Below are 17,510 nucleotides of genomic sequence, written 5' to 3' on the forward strand. Positions count from 1 at the left end.
TCCTCTCCGGCCTTGCACCCCCAGCTCTCTCTGTGCTCTGTCCCCCAAATATTCCTACAGGTCGCACAAGATCTGCCAGCAACCCTCTGATGGTTAAACTGCCGAAATCTCGGCTCTCTGCTCACCTTCACTCTTTCATTCCTCTTTTCTCCCGCCTCTGGAACAAACTCCCTCACTCCCTTCAATCCCACTCCTCCCTCCAGGTCTTTAAAACAGCTGTTCACCACCATCTCTTATCTTCCCCCATCCAAAACCTTGATCTTTTCTACCCCCGCTAATTCACCCCAGATCCACCTTGTTTGAAATTCCAACTTCTTTCCTGGAAGTCCTGGCAGGGTCCATATGTTTTATACCTCTCCTACCGCCCCCTTCCCATGCCCCCCCCCCCCCCAAAGCCCTCGCCCTCTCTCAGATCTCTCGATGTCTCCATGTCTCTCGGTCCCTGCTCTCAAATGTTGTGTTTGTGTCCTTCCCCCTCTCTCCCCATCTTGTCTACCGCTCCCGATGTTATATGTTTTATGTGTCGGTTTGTCTTTCTGTGTGATTAATGTTCGCTCTTTCACGAGCCTCGATCTTGTATTAAAAAAAAAAAAAAAAAAAAAAAAAACTGAGCGATTGGGAAACCAAATTGAAGCAATAACGAACGGAATGAGGGCCGATATGGAGCGAATCGGCAAGATTGGGGACAGAATGGGTGACCGCATGCAAAAATGTGTGGAGACCATGGATCGCATGGTGGGCGAAAGGGTCCCAGGGGTGCACGACGAGGTAACGCGGGTCGAGAAGCGCTGGTTGAGCGAAGCGGAGGAAAGCGCGGGTACAATGACGGGGGTAGAAATCGCGACACGGGGTTTGGAAAAGCCGGCGACCGATGAGGTAGAGGGAATTTTATTAAAGCCAACGGTCGTCGAGGTGAGTAAAGAAGAAGTGGGCATTGAAATTGCAGAGACCGGGGACTTAGAAAACCACTCGCGGCGGGAGGAAAAGATGGAATATGTACAAAGTCCCTGCTCAAATCATAATGATGTGCTCACCAACCACATAAAGAGTTTGCAGGTGCGCGTGGAGAAGGGAATCCCCCAGGTGAGTCGTGCTGTATATTGTGCGGGTAGATTTTGTAGAAGGATGTTTGGCGACAAAAGAATTGTCGCGCGATTGGGGTCAATATGGCACCCGGGCGTTGGTGAAGGGTCCCCTGTGAGTGGAAATGGCGCGCTTGTGGGAAAAAAGTGTGCATCGGGGAATGAGCGTGTTACGGAGCGCGAGTGTGAAACCGAGTGCGAGCGGGAATGCACGTCGGAGGGTCTGTGTGAAACAGAGTGTACGGAGTGTGACACGGAGAGTGAGTTGGTGATGGCGCAGGTGCGAGAGGGCACATCGGAGCGCGAGTGTGAAACCGAGTGCGAGCGAGAATGCACGTCGGGGTGTACGGAGTGTGACACGGAGAGTGAGTTGGTGATGGCGCAGGTGCGAGAGGGCACACCGGAGCGCGAGTGTGAAACCGAGTGCGAGCGAGAATGCACGTCGGGGTGTACGGAGTGTGACACGGAGAGTGAGGTGGTGGTGGAACGTGTGCGAGGAAGCACACCTGAGTTGGTCATAGCGCGAGTGTGGGAGAGCCCATCTGAGCGCGTTAGTGGGTGGATGCAAGAGTGCACGCCCATGGTGAGTGTTACGGAGGAGAGGTGTGGACCGAGGTGTGCGCGAGAGGTGTGGTGTGTAACAGGGAGAGCGTTGGTGGAATGTACGGACGGCGTTGGAACGCCGGGTTTTGTGAGGGTGAAAGGGGTAGCGTATGCGTGTGAGCATGCAGGTGAAGCATCGACGGTAACCAGGTTAGCGTTTAGGGCGACGGATAGCCGATGCGAGCACTCGGGGCGCGGTGTGCTTTGTTGGATGCAGGGCCCGGCGCGGATCGATGCGGCGTCGTTTCTCTTCGAAGCGTCGTTGCCGATTCGGGCTTGGCCCCGCCCTGCACGGTCGAATCCGGGCCTTGGCGGGCGAGGCGACCGGTCCGGTTCAAGGGCGAGTGGGAGGAAGCGGAACGGTGCCCCCTGGTGGGGACGGGGTTCCGACCGGGGGAGATTGAGCCATCGGGCCCGGGACCGCAAGGTACCGCGCCGAGATGGTGCGTGGAATCTCGGCCCGACCAAACCACCTCCCTTGAACCGAAAGCCGGACGGATTCAACCTGCAGGCGACCAAACCACCCGAATTCATTGCTCGGCTTTACGAAGCCGAGTTTAATGATGTCATGATGCACCGAGGCTAGGATATAGCGGACTGTGATGATGATGGTGATACTGATAGTGGTTTTGATCCGAAATTTAGAAAAGTGAATGGAATTGGCAGTAATTGGAAATTTTTGATTGGTTGGAATTTGGTAAGCAAAATTGATAGTGGGACGTCCCCGATGTGGTGGGATGGCCAATCCACCATCCCTCACAGCGGGGGGCAAAGGAGCACTAGATTTATGGGGTTGATGGCAGTGAAAACTAGCCCGGGAGGGTTAGGATATATCGTGTGTAGGGATCTAGAGAAATGACCTTAGGTAACGTCAAGGTTAGTTAGTGACTGACACCTGTAGTGGGGACGCAGGTAGATTAGTTTGGATGATAATGACGTGGTATGTGCTTAGTTTAAAGGGAAGACGGGGAGCACTAAGTTAGCAGGGTAACAGGTAGTTGAGATGATGCCGTGTGGTTGAGGATTGGAAGTGTATGGTGAACAGGTGTGATTGAGCAGGTGTGATTGCACAGGTGTGCAACTGAACAGGTGAATGGAGCAGTGTTTGAGTGATGGTGATGGTGAGGTGTGTTGTGTTGACCAACTGGTCCAGGAAGAGGAGGAGGGTGCAGGTGGCACCAGGTGTGAGTGCACAGGTGTGCAACAACAGGTGAATGGAGAACAGGTGTATGGAATAAATGGTTGTGTGGAATATCTGGAGTATTGGAATGGATGGTCGTGGAGTGAGTATGGTGGAAACTATGGAGTGGAGTGGATGGTGCGAAGGTGTGAATGGGGGGAGAGTGGACCCCCATCACGAATACCCGGGGCGGGTAGTGTAAGTGTTAGGTAGAGGGTATAGGTAAATTGTGGTTGGATATTGGCATCTGTGGTGCGGGTGGAAGAATGGTGATTGGATGGGTGCATTAGTGACGTGGAAATGGCTGGGCGTGTAGCCTGTTAGTGTGTGTAGTTGGTTTGGGCACTCCACCACTGTGAGGATGTCGGCCAGGTGAGGCCGCAGGTGGGCTCTGGGAGCCGGTAGAGTTGTTGTGGATGGGGCCCGAGGATCCGGAGGACGGACCCGGGTAGCCCAGTGCCAGAGGGCACCAAGGGGTGACAGAGCCAGGAGGGGCCTTCCCCAGTTAGTTAGGTTAGGGTGAGGAGCAAGTAAGCTCGGGAGGCAACTGCAGTGGTGGAGGTGTGCAGGTGGGTAGACCTGCTGGGAGAGCTACACGTCTCAGCCCAGAAATTGTGCAAGGGCACCGGGAGATGAATCGGGGGAGTGAGACCCCAAATTGAGAAGCACCACAGTTTGGTCAATGGGAATTGGTTTTTAGAACCCATAGTGTAAGTTGGCCAATGGATTGGCAGGGAAAGACCCCGGGTAGAGTAAAGAGTGTTAAAGTCATTTAGAGGGTAGATAGGATGAAGGATCTCCTCGCACCATCTGCATCCACTCACCTGAGGTGACAGGTACTCCACACCATGCCAGGTTGTTTTGATTATTTTTTATGTGCAAATGTTTTGGATTGTGAGACGCATCATGACGTGGGTGTGACATTGTGCTTTGTTGTTCCATCTCTTCCTCCTTATGAGGGTTGATGATGAATTGGGTGATGGCAAATTTTGGATAGAGGGATTGTGGAGACGAATTTGGAATATAAGAAATATGGGGAAGACGTGACAGTAGCGACGAATTTGTAAATGTGTAGATTTTTGTACATATGGCGTAAGGGCAAGGGTAGTGTAGGTGACAGGGGGGTGACGTACGGTAGGGACGAGCTTTCTCACTTCGCTCTCCGTACGCACTTCACCTTGCATTGCCTTATTGATGTGTACCCTTGTGACCTTACCCCTCGCTCATCTGTCTTCCCCCCTTTTGTCTCCCACATGACCTGTGCGCCATTGGGCGCCGAGGGGAGCGTGCGTGAGTCGGCCATTGTGCGCCCGGAACTCCCAGAACCAGCTGTCTGCATCGATGCACCACATTATGGACCACATGTCTGTGGCCGAGCACCACTTATGGACCCCATGGGTTGGGGCGTGGCCCCTCTGCTGGAACCGGCCATGAAGGCCCGAAATCTTGCTGGCGGACCTGGGCCACAGGGCACCGATGCCCCACAGGTGAACCACACTAGTCGGCCCCTGTGGGCCATAAATAAATAAAAATGGACACGGGTGCAAGTTTTAATACAAATAGGCCGCCAGCAAAGAAAAGACAACATCTGGAAGAACAAATAATAATAGCCAGCAGAGGGAGCCGAAGAGCAAGAGACCACCTGCAGGGTTAGGGGTTGTTTGGTTATTTTTATTCATGAACATTGATGAACTGTGGTGACTGCACCGATTGGTGCTTGAGGATGTTTTGGTGCGTTATGGGTGCTTTCATGGTGCATTGATGCAGAGCAGACTGTCTCCCCCCCAGAAAGAACAATTACAGGTCCTGGGTTAGTTTTGTAAATAAAAGTAGCGTCAATTGTAAATAATGCTCCCCACCGTCAGTGTATAGTTTGAAGACCATTCCGCAATTCGGTTAACTGTGGGCGTGAGTCTGTTAGGCAGGGTGCAATGGAGCAGCGGGACATATTTATCTATGTTTTAAAACTGTCGCACTCAGGGTCAGGTTAAAAGTAGAGGGAACTACACCTACGTGTCACACTAAATTAAAGTTATAGGCCCGGGACGTGCCTAAGAGGAGGAGGGTGCAGTGTTGCGGATATGAGGATTGTATTTTTTTGATTGTGTGTATTGTAGTGGTAAATTGTTGTGTAACATTGGTTGGATATGGCCCCTCCTGCCTCCAGAGTTGTGTAAAGGTAAAAAGGGCGTCTCGGTAGTTAATTCCATGAAACACCCCATTGATGGACACGATAAAACCCTTGTTCAGTAGCTTATATCTTATTATGTGTTTTAGAGTAAGGCCTTGTCTTCCATTAGAATGACACTCCATTGCACCGAATCAATTAAGAATAGCTCCCCTTCAATCATTCCATTTCCCAGCCAAACTCTCCATCTGCGGGTAAAGCAGTTCACAAGCGTGGGGTGCACGCCCTCTCATTTCGCTGCTATAGTGAATATGTGCTCCGTGCTCTGTTTGAACAGGAGGGGCGGGGTCGCCAGGGAGAGGTAAGCCCAGGGCGCGCCACGAAGGGCGTGCCGTCGGCGCCATGCCCAAATAAGGAGACAAGCCCGTGGGATTACCATACAAGGTCACGAAACAGAGCACGGGGGGGGGGGGGGGGGGGGAGGGCGGTACCGAAACCGAAGAGGGCGTGTCAGACCCGCGCTGAAGGTTTGGACAGAAGGGTGCAACGATCGCTGGAACAAGCTACACGAGAGATACGGCAGAGGAGTCCAGGTGCGTAAGAGGTTTGGCAGTCCACCGGGAGAGAGTTCAGAGTTGCACCGGAGTTGCGTGAGAGATACGAAAAGCCTTTGACAAAGAGCCGCTTCAACCAGCCCCGTTTCAACCTGCCGAGTGGCCCTGCCGGCGTGCGCTGTAAAGCCAAATACAAGGAGCTGCCGGCTCCTTGCTTCCCGCCCGGAGTGGACCTGCTCGCTGTGCCCTGTGATCCCACCTGCTCATCCCTCCAAACGATTCCTACCCTTCCATCCATTTGCGTACGTGAGTTTGTTCTGTTCGTGCTGTCCTGGGTAGTAAACTAAGTCTGTATAAGCTAGTAATTTGCACTGTGTTACCTGCTTTTTCATGTCCCCTGTAAATAATCGTGACTGCTCTTTTTGCTTATGTGTGTGTAAATAATAAACCCCGTTACTCTTCTGTACGTCTTCTTCTTCTTCCTCTTTGCAGTCGTCATCTTAGTCTTTTCCACATTGAATATCTGTGGCGCGATACGGCCAACGTTTGGGTGAATCGGGTTTAGTCGGGGAACAACTGTTCGGCCGCGGTACCTCTGCTCGGTAAGTAACATCTAATCCGCGGACCGTAACAATATATACATACATAAATGCATACATATATACATGCTTTTGCACTAAAATCACAACAATTCTTGTCATGTACCCACGACCACCATTCCATTCGGCAATCATAACCTGTTTATGGTTTTGGAAGTGACCAATGTTCGTTTACGTCAAATAAATGGTTAACTTGGTGATGGGCCGTATGTGATCACGGACTCAAGCATCTTACAAGCGCACACACACAGTCACATACAGTCACAGACACAAATACACAGACACAAATACACAGACACACAGACCAAATTATCCACAGCATGGATAGACGACGAAAAGGCTTTTGACAATGTCCCACATTAATGGATGATAAAATGCATGAAATTGTACAAGATCAAAACAGATTGAGAAAGCGATAGAGCTTTGGAACACCACATCGATACGACAGCACTCGGAAGGAAAAATTGAAATACGAGGGATGAGGATACGTCATGGGATCTCCAAGGAGACAGCTTGTCATGCCTGGCCCTGGACCCGCTGAGAAACCTCATCAATGAGAGAGGGCACGGAGACACCCTGACCTCAATTACAATAATGTCTAAAGAGACAAGAGAAGTGACGCATCTACTGTACATGGATGACTTGAAACTCTTTGCACCAAAATGATGAAAAGTTGGCAGAACAACTGAAATTAGTGAAACGGGACTCCGACGACATCCAAATGGAATTTGGCAATTACAAAATGCGTCAAACCCAAATTTGTTATGCGTAACAATGAATCGTGTAAAACACTCGATTGGTCAATTTTTTGAAAATGCTGTTTCCATGGCAACTATTGTTGATTTGGATTTCACCTACTATGCACATCTTTCTTGTTACTTGGCAAAAAATATATATATATATATATTGACAAGTACTGTATGTGGATCACTCCGGTGTGTGTGCGTGTGTGTGTGTGTGTGTGTGTGTGTGTGTGTGTGTGTGTGTGTGTGTGTGTGTGTGTGTGTGTGTGTGTGTGTACCATTGTGTGTGTGTGTGTGTGTGTTTGTCTGTCTGCTCACTTATACTTGCCTACAGGTCACTGATCTTCACCAAGCTTAACCAAATGTTAGACTTCGTGGTCCGACAGAATCTTACTTATTTTTAAGGTCAAAAGGTCAACATAGGCCAAAGGTCAACCGCTTTTCTTCAAGTTTCTAAAATCCTCAATTTTCATCCGATTGACTTGAAATTTGAGTAGGATTTACATATCAGCTAACTGAATTCAACCACCGACTATTTTTGAGATCAACATGGGCTAAAAGGTCAACATAGGCCAAAAAGTGAACAACCTTTTCAAATTTGTAAAATCCTCAATTTTCATCTGATCGACTTGCAATTTTAAAAGTATTTGCATATCTGGACACTGAATTCAACCATCAAGTATTTTTTTTTAGGTCAACATAGGCCAAAAGGTCAACATAGGCCAAATTTCTAAAATCAATTTTCATCTGATTGACTTGAAATTTTAAGAGGATTTGCATACCAGGTCACTGAATTCAACCACAAATTATTTTTGAGTTCATCATCGGCCAACAACTTATTTTAGGGATTCCACAAGTATTTCTTGTATTGTTTGTTTGTCTGTCCGTCCACACATAATGTGCAAATGTCGACTGCAAATTGCATAAGTCTATAAGCTATGTACGATCAGAAAGTGAATCTATACAATAAAACTGATTAGGTCTGTCCACTGTATGAACGTAAACCTTCATCGTCCATGGATCGTCTACACACCAGCACACAAACGTCACACAAAAGCAGTCCTGGTGAGGTTCTGCAATCTCCGATTGCTCTTTCTAGTTGTAACTTGTTTGCTCTCATTTATCCACGAGGCAGGGCCTGCTGAAAGCTCACAGGATCCTGCAGAATGACTACGGTTCGGTCTTTGTCTACTTCCACCCACCCATGTCTCTCAAGAGCTTTATCTCTGGTCGTCTGGACATCACTCCCTTCAGCATGACACCTCGGTGAGCCACATAGCACAACAACATTCATTGGTTTACAAGTTAAACAAGGAGCAGGAGGAGGCCTTTCGTCCCATAATGCCTGTGCATTTCTGCCAATATATACGTACCCCTCCATCCCCACTACTTGCAGGTACCGGTACCTATATCTAATTCCAGTTTAAACCTATCTACATTTTTTTTGCTGCCACTACCTTTCCAAGGAGACCATTCCATGCATTAACTGCTCTCTGAGTGGAAGGCCCTTACTTTAATGCCATCCTAACTCTCCTCTTCTTTACTCTCAAGCTCTGGCCCGTTATCCTATAGATGTTTTATCTACAATTATAAAATCAGCTCTGTCTCAGTGTGCGTACCTTCCTGCATGCGAACATGCGTCTGTCCATCCGTCAACAAATGGGGCATTTATATGCCGCACGTATTCTTGCCATCAATTCTGATCGGCATCTTTTTATCAATCAGATGCTAAGCAATCTGCATACAGTATGATATAGTTGAGAAAGGTGACGATAGATGCGCCGGTTTCAATTTACAGTTTAAAACAAAAACTTCTTCATCTTCATCTTCTTCTTCTTCTTCTTCTTCTCGTGTAATAATAGTGGGTCTCATTCAATCGCGTTTCTCATATCGATTAGATTCAAAAAACACTTGCTATGTTCAATATATATTTTCAACATTTCCGTTTTATTAAATAGCTGTAATATATCGCCCGATCAAACAGTATTTATGATTATACACCACCTTTTAAAGCAACACAAAGCAGGTCGCTCTACTTGCAATACAGGTGAGAACAAAAAAAAAGCAGAAAGTTGATTTTTATTTATTTTATCTAAAACCTGTCGGTCAAAACACAATACCATCTATTTATTATTTTGGAGAGTTTGATCTGAACTTTCTGATCCTGGAGGAGTTTATCTCTGCTTGAGTTACTCAAGGTTCCAGGTTGAGTTTGCCCATATAGTTCTTTAATCCAAGATGCCTTTCACTTTGGCTCAGGGCAAGGCTTTGGCATCAAACTCATAGTTACCTCCACCACCGAAGGTGGATGGAGGTTATGTTTTCACCCCTGTCTGTTTGTCTGTCTGTGAACAAGATATCTCAAAAAGTTATGGACGGATTTGGACGAAACTTGGTCGACATGTTGGGTGTCTGACAAGGACTAATCGATCCCATTTTGGTGTAGATCTGAATATGGATTCAGATATGAGAGTTATTTAATTCTTAAGTGATTCTTCACCATTGAGAGATCGGGCAAAAAGCGATATACAACAAGATATCTCAAAAAGTTGTGGACGAGTTTGGTAGGTGACAAGAACAAGCCGATTAGATTTTGGTTCAGGTCCGAATCCAGATCCGGCCTATCGGTGGGATACAAAACGTAAACTGTTCACCAGGCGGAGATTTGCTCTCCACCGAGTATCGTTCTAGTTTCCTAAGAGTTAAGAATAGGAAAATGTGATATCTGTGGTTGAGTCGTAGATTATTGGTGGTTTTTGTTATTACTTTTCTAAGGAACTTGAATATTTGTTTGAAATAACTGCAAGTCGGAAATCCTGAGTCGCCTACACAAAGTACAAATTTAAATCTTTCTTTTTCATTGATTTTATTGAATGCGTTTGTTGGGCTTAGCGGTTAGGGTGCCGGCTTGGGATCCTCGGATCCTGGATTCGAATCCCGGTCTATCGCTCAATTAATGTCAGGGTGGTTGACTCAGCCTGTCATTCTTCCGAGGTCGGCAAATTGAGCACCAGTTCACTGGTAATCCCCTGTGTGTCGCAAGAGGCGACTAACAGGGTTGGCGGCAGGAAGGGCATTAAAACATTGCTTCAAAAAGGGGACCACGGTGCCCCAAAAAGGCCAACCCCCACTCTGCGGGGGGAAATGGCCTCTAAAGGTGGTTCATTCAGTGTACTATAGGCAAATGAGTAATTATATTGTTACAGTCGTCCGACGCGTCTCTACACATAAAATGACGCACATCTTGTATCATATTTGATTACCCCATTCTTATGCTAATACATGCAATAAGTGAAATAACTACCACTACATTATGCACAGTTACCCCCTAGAAGGCATTCCCACAACAATATCGATTACTGTTTTCCCTGGTGGGGAATCAGGCACATGGCACTGCGTCTGTCTGACACTCTGCGGGTGCTCGTGCACCACCTCGCACACTCCGTAGTACTGCGGCAGCAGCAGGGCATGGTGGTAACTCCATGGTCCCTCCTCACCACCCTACTGCTCCAGGCACCCTCCGACCACCTCTTCCCCGCTTCTTGCAACAGTGAAGGCAAGATCCATTATCAGTGTACTATATATATATATATCGTAACATTATTTTGTATTCTTTAGGTTTAAATTGCCTTTTCTTGTACACGAACCTATTTAGTCAAAATGTCCAATGGATGGGGAAAGTTTTTGTCCCACATCTTTTTGATTGACATCTAACCCTAACAACCCTAACCCTAACAACCCTAACCCTAACAACCCTAACCCTAACAACCCTAACCCAAACCCTAACAACCCTAACCCTAACCCTAACTAACAACTCAAGATGGGGAAAGTTTTTGTCCCACATCTTTTTGATTGGCATCTAACCCTAACCCTAAACCTAACAACCCTAACCCTAACCCTAACAACCCTAACCCTAACAACCCTAACCCTAACAACCCTAACCCTAACAACCCTAACCCTAACAACCCTAACCCTAACAACCCTAACCCTAACCCTAACAACTCAAGATGGGGAAAGTTTTTGTCCCACATCTTTTTGATTGACATCTAACCCTACTCTACCCTAACCCTAGGGTTAGGGTTAAGTTTAGGGTTCCATGAGGTCCCATGAGGTGGGACTAATTGTGGCTCAAGAATTACTGGAATGTACATGCAGTGACACCATGCAGGTAAGTACTGTACGTGTGGTAAAGCCCTTGCGTTTAATCTGCAGGTGGGGTACATCTACCGGACCTCCTCCATGATGTCCGCTGCCTACGTACTGTGATCACGAGGATTGGAGCCATGCAAGATTGGCCAGGTAATGTATGCCCAGGTATATTTTGCTTTTGCCATGTAGACCAATTAATCATTGCAACATGAGCTGGGTCTCTGCCCACTTTACATGTTTTATTAACCTCCGTTGTCCTCTGGCTTTATCCCTTAAAAGTTGTTTAAAATTCGCTTCATTTTTAGCTCACCTGGAACGAAGTTCAGGTGAGCTTATGCGATGGCGCGTCGTCCGTCCATCAGTCTGTCCGTAAACACTTGAAACTTCTTCTCCGAAACCGCTGATGGGATTGCGACCAAAGTCGGCGCAAATTATATTTGTTGTGTTGTGACTAAAGTTTGTTCACAGCATTAAAAATGTTGGGATCTAACGGGGTTTACTGGGGTCAAAGTGGGTCCAGGTTTGACCCTCAACATAGGAATTTGCTTTTTCCCCTGAAACTACACACACGATTTCCATGAAACTTCACCACAACCTTCATCACCCGTGATGTACCAATGTTTGTTCACTGCGTTAAAAAAGATTGGGCCGTGAGGGGTCCACTGGGAGGTTGCCCCCAAAATAGGTATTTTTTGTTTGTTTAAAGTCTTATGATTATGTTAGTATGATTCTACAAGCTGCCCTGTCTATAAACCATTTAAACAGGTTTTAAAACACCTTTATTCTCGAGGTGAATTATGTGTAGATTCTTGAGGTGAATTATGTGTAGATTCTTGAGGTGAATTATGTGTAGATTCTCGAGGTGAATTATGTGTAGATTCTCGAGGTGAATTATGTGTAGATTCTCGAGGTGAATTATGTGTAGATTCTTGAGGTGAATTATGTGTAGATTCTCGAGGTGAATTATGTGTAGATTCTTGAGGTGAATTATGTGCAGATTCTCGAGGTGAATTATGTGTAGATTCTTGAGGTGAATTATGTGTAGATTCTCGAGGTGAATTATGTGTAGATTCTTGAGGTGAATTATGTGTAGATTCTCGAGGTGAATTATGTGTAGATTCTTGAGGTGAATTATGTGTAGATTCTCGAGGTGAATTATGTGTAGATTCTTGAGGTGAATTATGTGCAGATTCTCGAGGTGAATTATGTGTAGATTCTCGAGGTGAATTATGTGTAGATTCTCGAGGTGAATTATGTGCAGATTCTCGAGGTGAATTATGTGTAGATTCTCGAGGTGAATTATGTGCAGATTCTTGAGGTGAATTATGTGTAGATTCTTGAGGTGAATTATGTGTAGATTCTTGAGGTGAATTATGTGTAGATTCTCGAGGTGAATTATGTGTAGATTCTCGAGGTGAATTATGTGTAGATTCTCGAGGTGAATTATGTGCAGATTCTTGAGGTGAATTATGTGTAGATTCTTGAGGTGAATTATGTGTAGATTCTTGAGGTGAATTATGTGTAGATTCTTGAGGTGAATTATGTGTAGATTCTCGAGGTGAATTATGTGTAGATTCTCGAGGTGAATTATGTGCAGATTCTTGAGGTGAATTATGTGTAGATTCTTGAGGTGAATTATGTGTAGATTCTTGAGGTGAATTATGTGCAAATTCTTGAGGTGAATTATGTGTAGATTCTCGAGGTGAATTATGTGTAGATTCTCGAGGTGAATTATGTGTAGATTCTCGAGGTGAATTATGTGTAGATTCTTGAGGTGAATTATGTGTAGATTCTTGAGGTGAATTATGTGTAGATTCTCGAGGTGAATTAATTATGTGTAGATTCTTGAGGTGAATTATGTGCAGATTCTCGAGGTGAATTATGTGTAGATTCTTGAGGTGAATTATGTGCAGATTCTCGAGGTGAATTATGTGTAGATTCTTGAGGTGAATTATGTGTAGATTCTCGAGGTGAATTATGTGTAGATTCTTGAGGTGAATTATGTGTAGATTCTCGAGGTGAATTATGTGTAGATTCTTGAGGTGAATTATGTGTAGATTCTCGAGGTGAATTATGTGTAGATTCTTGAGGTGAATTATGTGCAGATTCTCGAGGTGAATTATGTGTAGATTCTCGAGGTGAATTATGTGTAGATTCTCGAGGTGAATTATGTGCAGATTCTTGAGGTGAATTATGTGCAAATTCTTGAAGTGAATTATGTGTAGATTCTCGAGGTGAATTATGTGTAGATTCTCGAGGTGAATTATGTGTAGATTCTCGAGGTGAATTATGTGTAGATTCTCGAGGTGAATTATGTGTAGATTCTCGAGGTGAATTATGTGTAGATTCTCGAGGTGAATTATGTGTAGATTCTCGAGGTGAATTATGTGTAGATTCTTGAGGTGAATTATGTGTAGATTATTGAGGTGAATTATGTGTAGATTCTCGAGGTGAATTATGTGCAGATTCTTCAGGTGAATTATGTGTAGATTCTTGAGGTGAATTATGTGTAGATTCTTGAGGTGAATTATGTGTAGATTCTCGAGGTGAATTATGTGTAGATTCTCGAGGTGAATTATGTGTAGATTCTTGAGGTGAATTATGTGTAGATTCTCGAGGTGAATTATGTGTAGATTCTCGAGGTGAATTATGTGTAGATTCTTGAGGTGAATTATGTGTAGATTCTCGAGGTGAATTATGTGTAGATTCTTGAGGTGAATTATGTGTAGATTCTTGAGGTGAATTATGTGTAGATTCTCGAGGTGAATTATGTGCAGATTCTTGAGGTGAATTATGTGCAGATTCTCGAGGTGAATTATGTGTAGATTCTTGAGGTGAATTATGTGTAGATTCTCGAGGTGAATTATGTGTAGATTCTCGAGGTGAATTATGTGTAGATTCTCGAGGTGAATTATGTGTAGATTCTCGAGGTGAATTATGTGTAGATTCTTGAGGTGAATTATGTGCAGATTCTTGAGGTGAATTATGTGTAGATTCTCGAGGTGAATTATGTGTAGATTCTCGAGGTGAATTATGTGTAGATTCTTGAGGTGAATTATGTGTAGATTCTCGAGGTGAATTATGTGCAGATTCTTGAGGTGAATTATGTGTAGATTCTCGAGGTGAATTATGTGCAGATTCTCGAGGTGAATTATGTGTAGATTCTCGAGGTGAATTATGTGCAGATTCTCGAGGTGAATTATGTGTAGATTCTCGAGGTGAATTATGTGCAGATTCTCGAGGTGAATTATGTGTAGATTCTCGAGGTGAATTATGTGTAGATTCTTGAGGTGAATTATGTGCAGATTCTTGAGGTGAATTATGTGTAGATTCTTGAGGTGAATTATGTGCAGATTCTTGAGGTGAATTATGTGTAGATTCTCGAGGTGAATTATGTGTAGATTCTCGAGGTGAATTATGTGTAGATTCTTGAGGTGAATTATGTGTAGATTCTCGAGGTGAATTATGTGCAGATTCTTGAGGTGAATTATGTGTAGATTCTCGAGGTGAATTATGTGCAGATTCTTGAGGTGAATTATGTGCAGATTCTTGAGGTGAATTATGTGTAGATTCTTGAGGTGAATTATGTGTAGATTCTCGAGGTGAATTATGTGTAGATTCTCGAGGTGAATTATGTGTAGATTCTCGAGGTGAATTATGTGTAGATTCTCGAGGTGAATTATGTGTAGATTCTCGAGGTGAATTATGTGTAGATTCTCGAGGTGAATTATGTGTAGATTCTTGAGGTGAATTATTTGTCTCCATCTCTCAACAGATGCTCGGTCAGACGAAGACGTGGTCCTGTCGAGCTTAGCGATGAACTCGAGCTTGGTGACGCTTACCAAGGAGGGGCGTGTCCGGCTGAATGTGGATGAAGTCGACAGACCCAAGTGTCGTGATGGAATCTTGAATCGCGCATGCGCCGTGCTCACATGCGCTGCATATCGTAACCACATCCTCCATCTGTTTGTGCGTCCTGCTTTTGTGGCAATGGCGCAGAGGCATGCTGGGAGTGTTGAGGACGGTGAGGTCACTGCACACCGGTTTAGCAGAGCCACAGTAGTCTTCCTCTCTCTCACCCATGCCTTGTGTCACATCGACTAGAGAATAATATTTCACTCCAATTTCTTCCTCCAGGCCCAACTTTCTCCCACTTCTGCTTCTTGGTGCAACTCTTCTCCGAAGAATTTATATTTGAGCCGGAGAGTGAGAGAAAGGTATCTCCACAGCGAATGGGTTAACCTAGCATTACCCTCCTCACACCCTGTCCAGCTACAACACACCTTTTGGTGGAAGTTCATTATTTTAATGTACACACTTTCACTTGAACCTTGTGTTGACCTTTATTGAGAAATAATGATTTTTGGAGTTATTTCCCATTTTTAAACGGAAGTGCTTCAGTGCGTCGCAAGAATGTCTCAAAGGAAACTCAGCAGTCCTACAGAGATGTCATTTTGTTACAGAATCTAAATGCAATTGTTAAACGGTTGTGTCAGTAGAAGGAAATGTATTTGTGCCATTAAACATAGGCCTACACAAGGCCCCAAAGTCTAAGCCTCCTTTCCATCCTTCACTCCCCTTCCACCAGGACTACGAAGTGGGGTTGGCCTTGCTTCAGCGTTGTTCCTCATTGCTCTACCCTCTCGATTCGCAGCATCACCTGAGTATCGTCACTACCAACTTTGCCGTTTTTCTCAACCGCATCTTTCAGCCATTTTGCTGTAGTTACCAGGTGCAGTGCTGAAGAAGTGAAAGTTAAACTCTGGCGGGCTAAGATTAACATTGAGGACACTTGCTGAACTGTAACATCTTGCTCAACCTTTGTATTTGTGATCTTGTTGATGGTTTGTGGGATTTGTGTCATACAGATGGTTTGTGACTATTTTCTGACACTAAAACATGACAGCATGCAGAAAGAAGGTCAGCTCCTCAGCAGTCTCCAAGAATTTGCACTGCAGCAGCTTCTGGAAGGTTAGAATTGCTGGTGCTAGAGGATGGGGTGATGAATGGAGCATTGGGGATTCAAGTCGAAGAATGGTGTGCCACTTGCAGTGCATTCAGAAAGTATTCAGACCCCTTCACTTTTATCACATTTTGTTATGTTGCAGCCTTATGCTGAAATCGTTTTAATTCATTTTTCCCTCATCAATCTACACTCAATACCCCATTATGACAAAGAGAAAACAGGATTTTAGAAAGTTTTGCAAATTTATTAAAAAGAAAAAACTGAAATATCACATTTACATAAGTATTCATACCCTTTGCTTTGACACTTGAAATTTAGCTCAGGTGCCTCCAATTTCTCTTGATCATCTTTGAGATGTTTCTACACCTTGATTGGAGTCCACCTGTGGTAAATTCAATTGATTGGACATGATTTGGAAAGGCACACACCTGTCTATATAAGGTCTCACTGCTGACAATGCATATCAGAGCAAAAACCAAGCCATGAGGTCGAAGGAACTGTCTGCAGAGCTCGGAGACAGGATTGTGTTGAGGCACAGATCTGGGGAAGCGTACAAAAAAAAATTCTGCTGCATTGAAGGTTCCCAAGAGCACAGTGGCCTCCATAATTCTTAAATGGAAGAAGTTTGGAACAACCAGGACTCTTCTTAGAGCTGGCCGCCCGGCCAAACTGAGCAATCGGGGGAGAAGGGCCTTGGTAAGAGGGGTGGCCAAGAACCCGATGGTCACTCTGGCTGAGCTCCAGAGATCCTGTGTGGAGATGGGAGAAACTTCCAGAAGGACAACTTTCATGTGTCTTTCACTGAGGAGAGCCTGGCCACTCTGCCATAAAGCCAAGATCGGTGGAGTGTTGCAGTGATGGTTGTCCTTCTAGAAGTTTCTCCCATCTCCACACAGGATCTCTGGAGCTCAGCCAGAGTGACCATCGGGTTCTTGGCCACGCCTCTTACCAAGGCCCTTCTCCCCCGATTGCTCAGTTTGGCTGGGCGGCCAGCTCTAGGAAGAGTCCTGGTTGTTCCAAACTTCTTCCATTTAAGAATTATGGAGGCCACTGTGCTCTGGGAACCTTCAATGTAGCTGAGATTTTTTTTTGCAGGCTTCCCCAGATCTGTGCCTCGACACAATCCTTTCTCTGAGCTCTGCAGGCAGTTCCTTCGACCTCATGGCTTGGTTTTTGCTCTGATATGCATTGGCAGCTGTGAGACCTTATATAGACAGGTGTGTGCCTTTCCAAATAATGTCCAATCAACTGAATTTACCACAGGTGGACTCCAATCAAGGTGTAGAAACATCTCAAAGATGATCAAGAGAAATGGGAGACACCTGAGCTCAATTTCAAGTGTCATAGCAAAGGGTCTGAATACTTATGTCAATGTGATATTTCAGTTTTTCCTTTTTAATAAATTTGCAAAACTTTCTAACATCCTGTTTTCTCTTTGTCATTATGGGGTATTGAGTGTAGATTGATGAGGGGAAAAATGAATTTAAACGATTTCAGCATAAGGCT

The 17,510-nt window shown here is 45.1% G+C and overlaps 1 protein-coding gene across 1 annotated transcript in view; it reads left to right on the top strand.

The window, feature by feature from the left end:
* GNPAT (glyceronephosphate O-acyltransferase) overlaps positions 1 to 17,510 on the top strand; it is a 67,949-nt gene that overhangs the window by 46,258 nt on the left and 4,181 nt on the right. Inside the window, exons 8-14 of the mRNA XM_068116199.2 lie at positions 8,025 to 8,155; positions 10,273 to 10,445; positions 11,102 to 11,188; positions 14,814 to 15,062; positions 15,176 to 15,255; positions 15,627 to 15,770; positions 15,907 to 16,009. Coding sequence (XP_067972300.1) covers positions 8,025 to 8,155; positions 10,273 to 10,445; positions 11,102 to 11,188; positions 14,814 to 15,062; positions 15,176 to 15,255; positions 15,627 to 15,770; positions 15,907 to 16,009 — 967 coding nt within the window. The remainder of the gene's footprint in view (positions 1 to 8,024; positions 8,156 to 10,272; positions 10,446 to 11,101; positions 11,189 to 14,813; positions 15,063 to 15,175; positions 15,256 to 15,626; positions 15,771 to 15,906; positions 16,010 to 17,510) is intronic.

The sequence above is a fragment of the Myxine glutinosa genome, chromosome 5 (assembly GCF_964187855.1).
Source record: "Myxine glutinosa chromosome 5, kmMyxGlut1.1, whole genome shotgun sequence".
Classification (NCBI taxonomy): Eukaryota; Metazoa; Chordata; class Myxini; order Myxiniformes; family Myxinidae; genus Myxine; species Myxine glutinosa.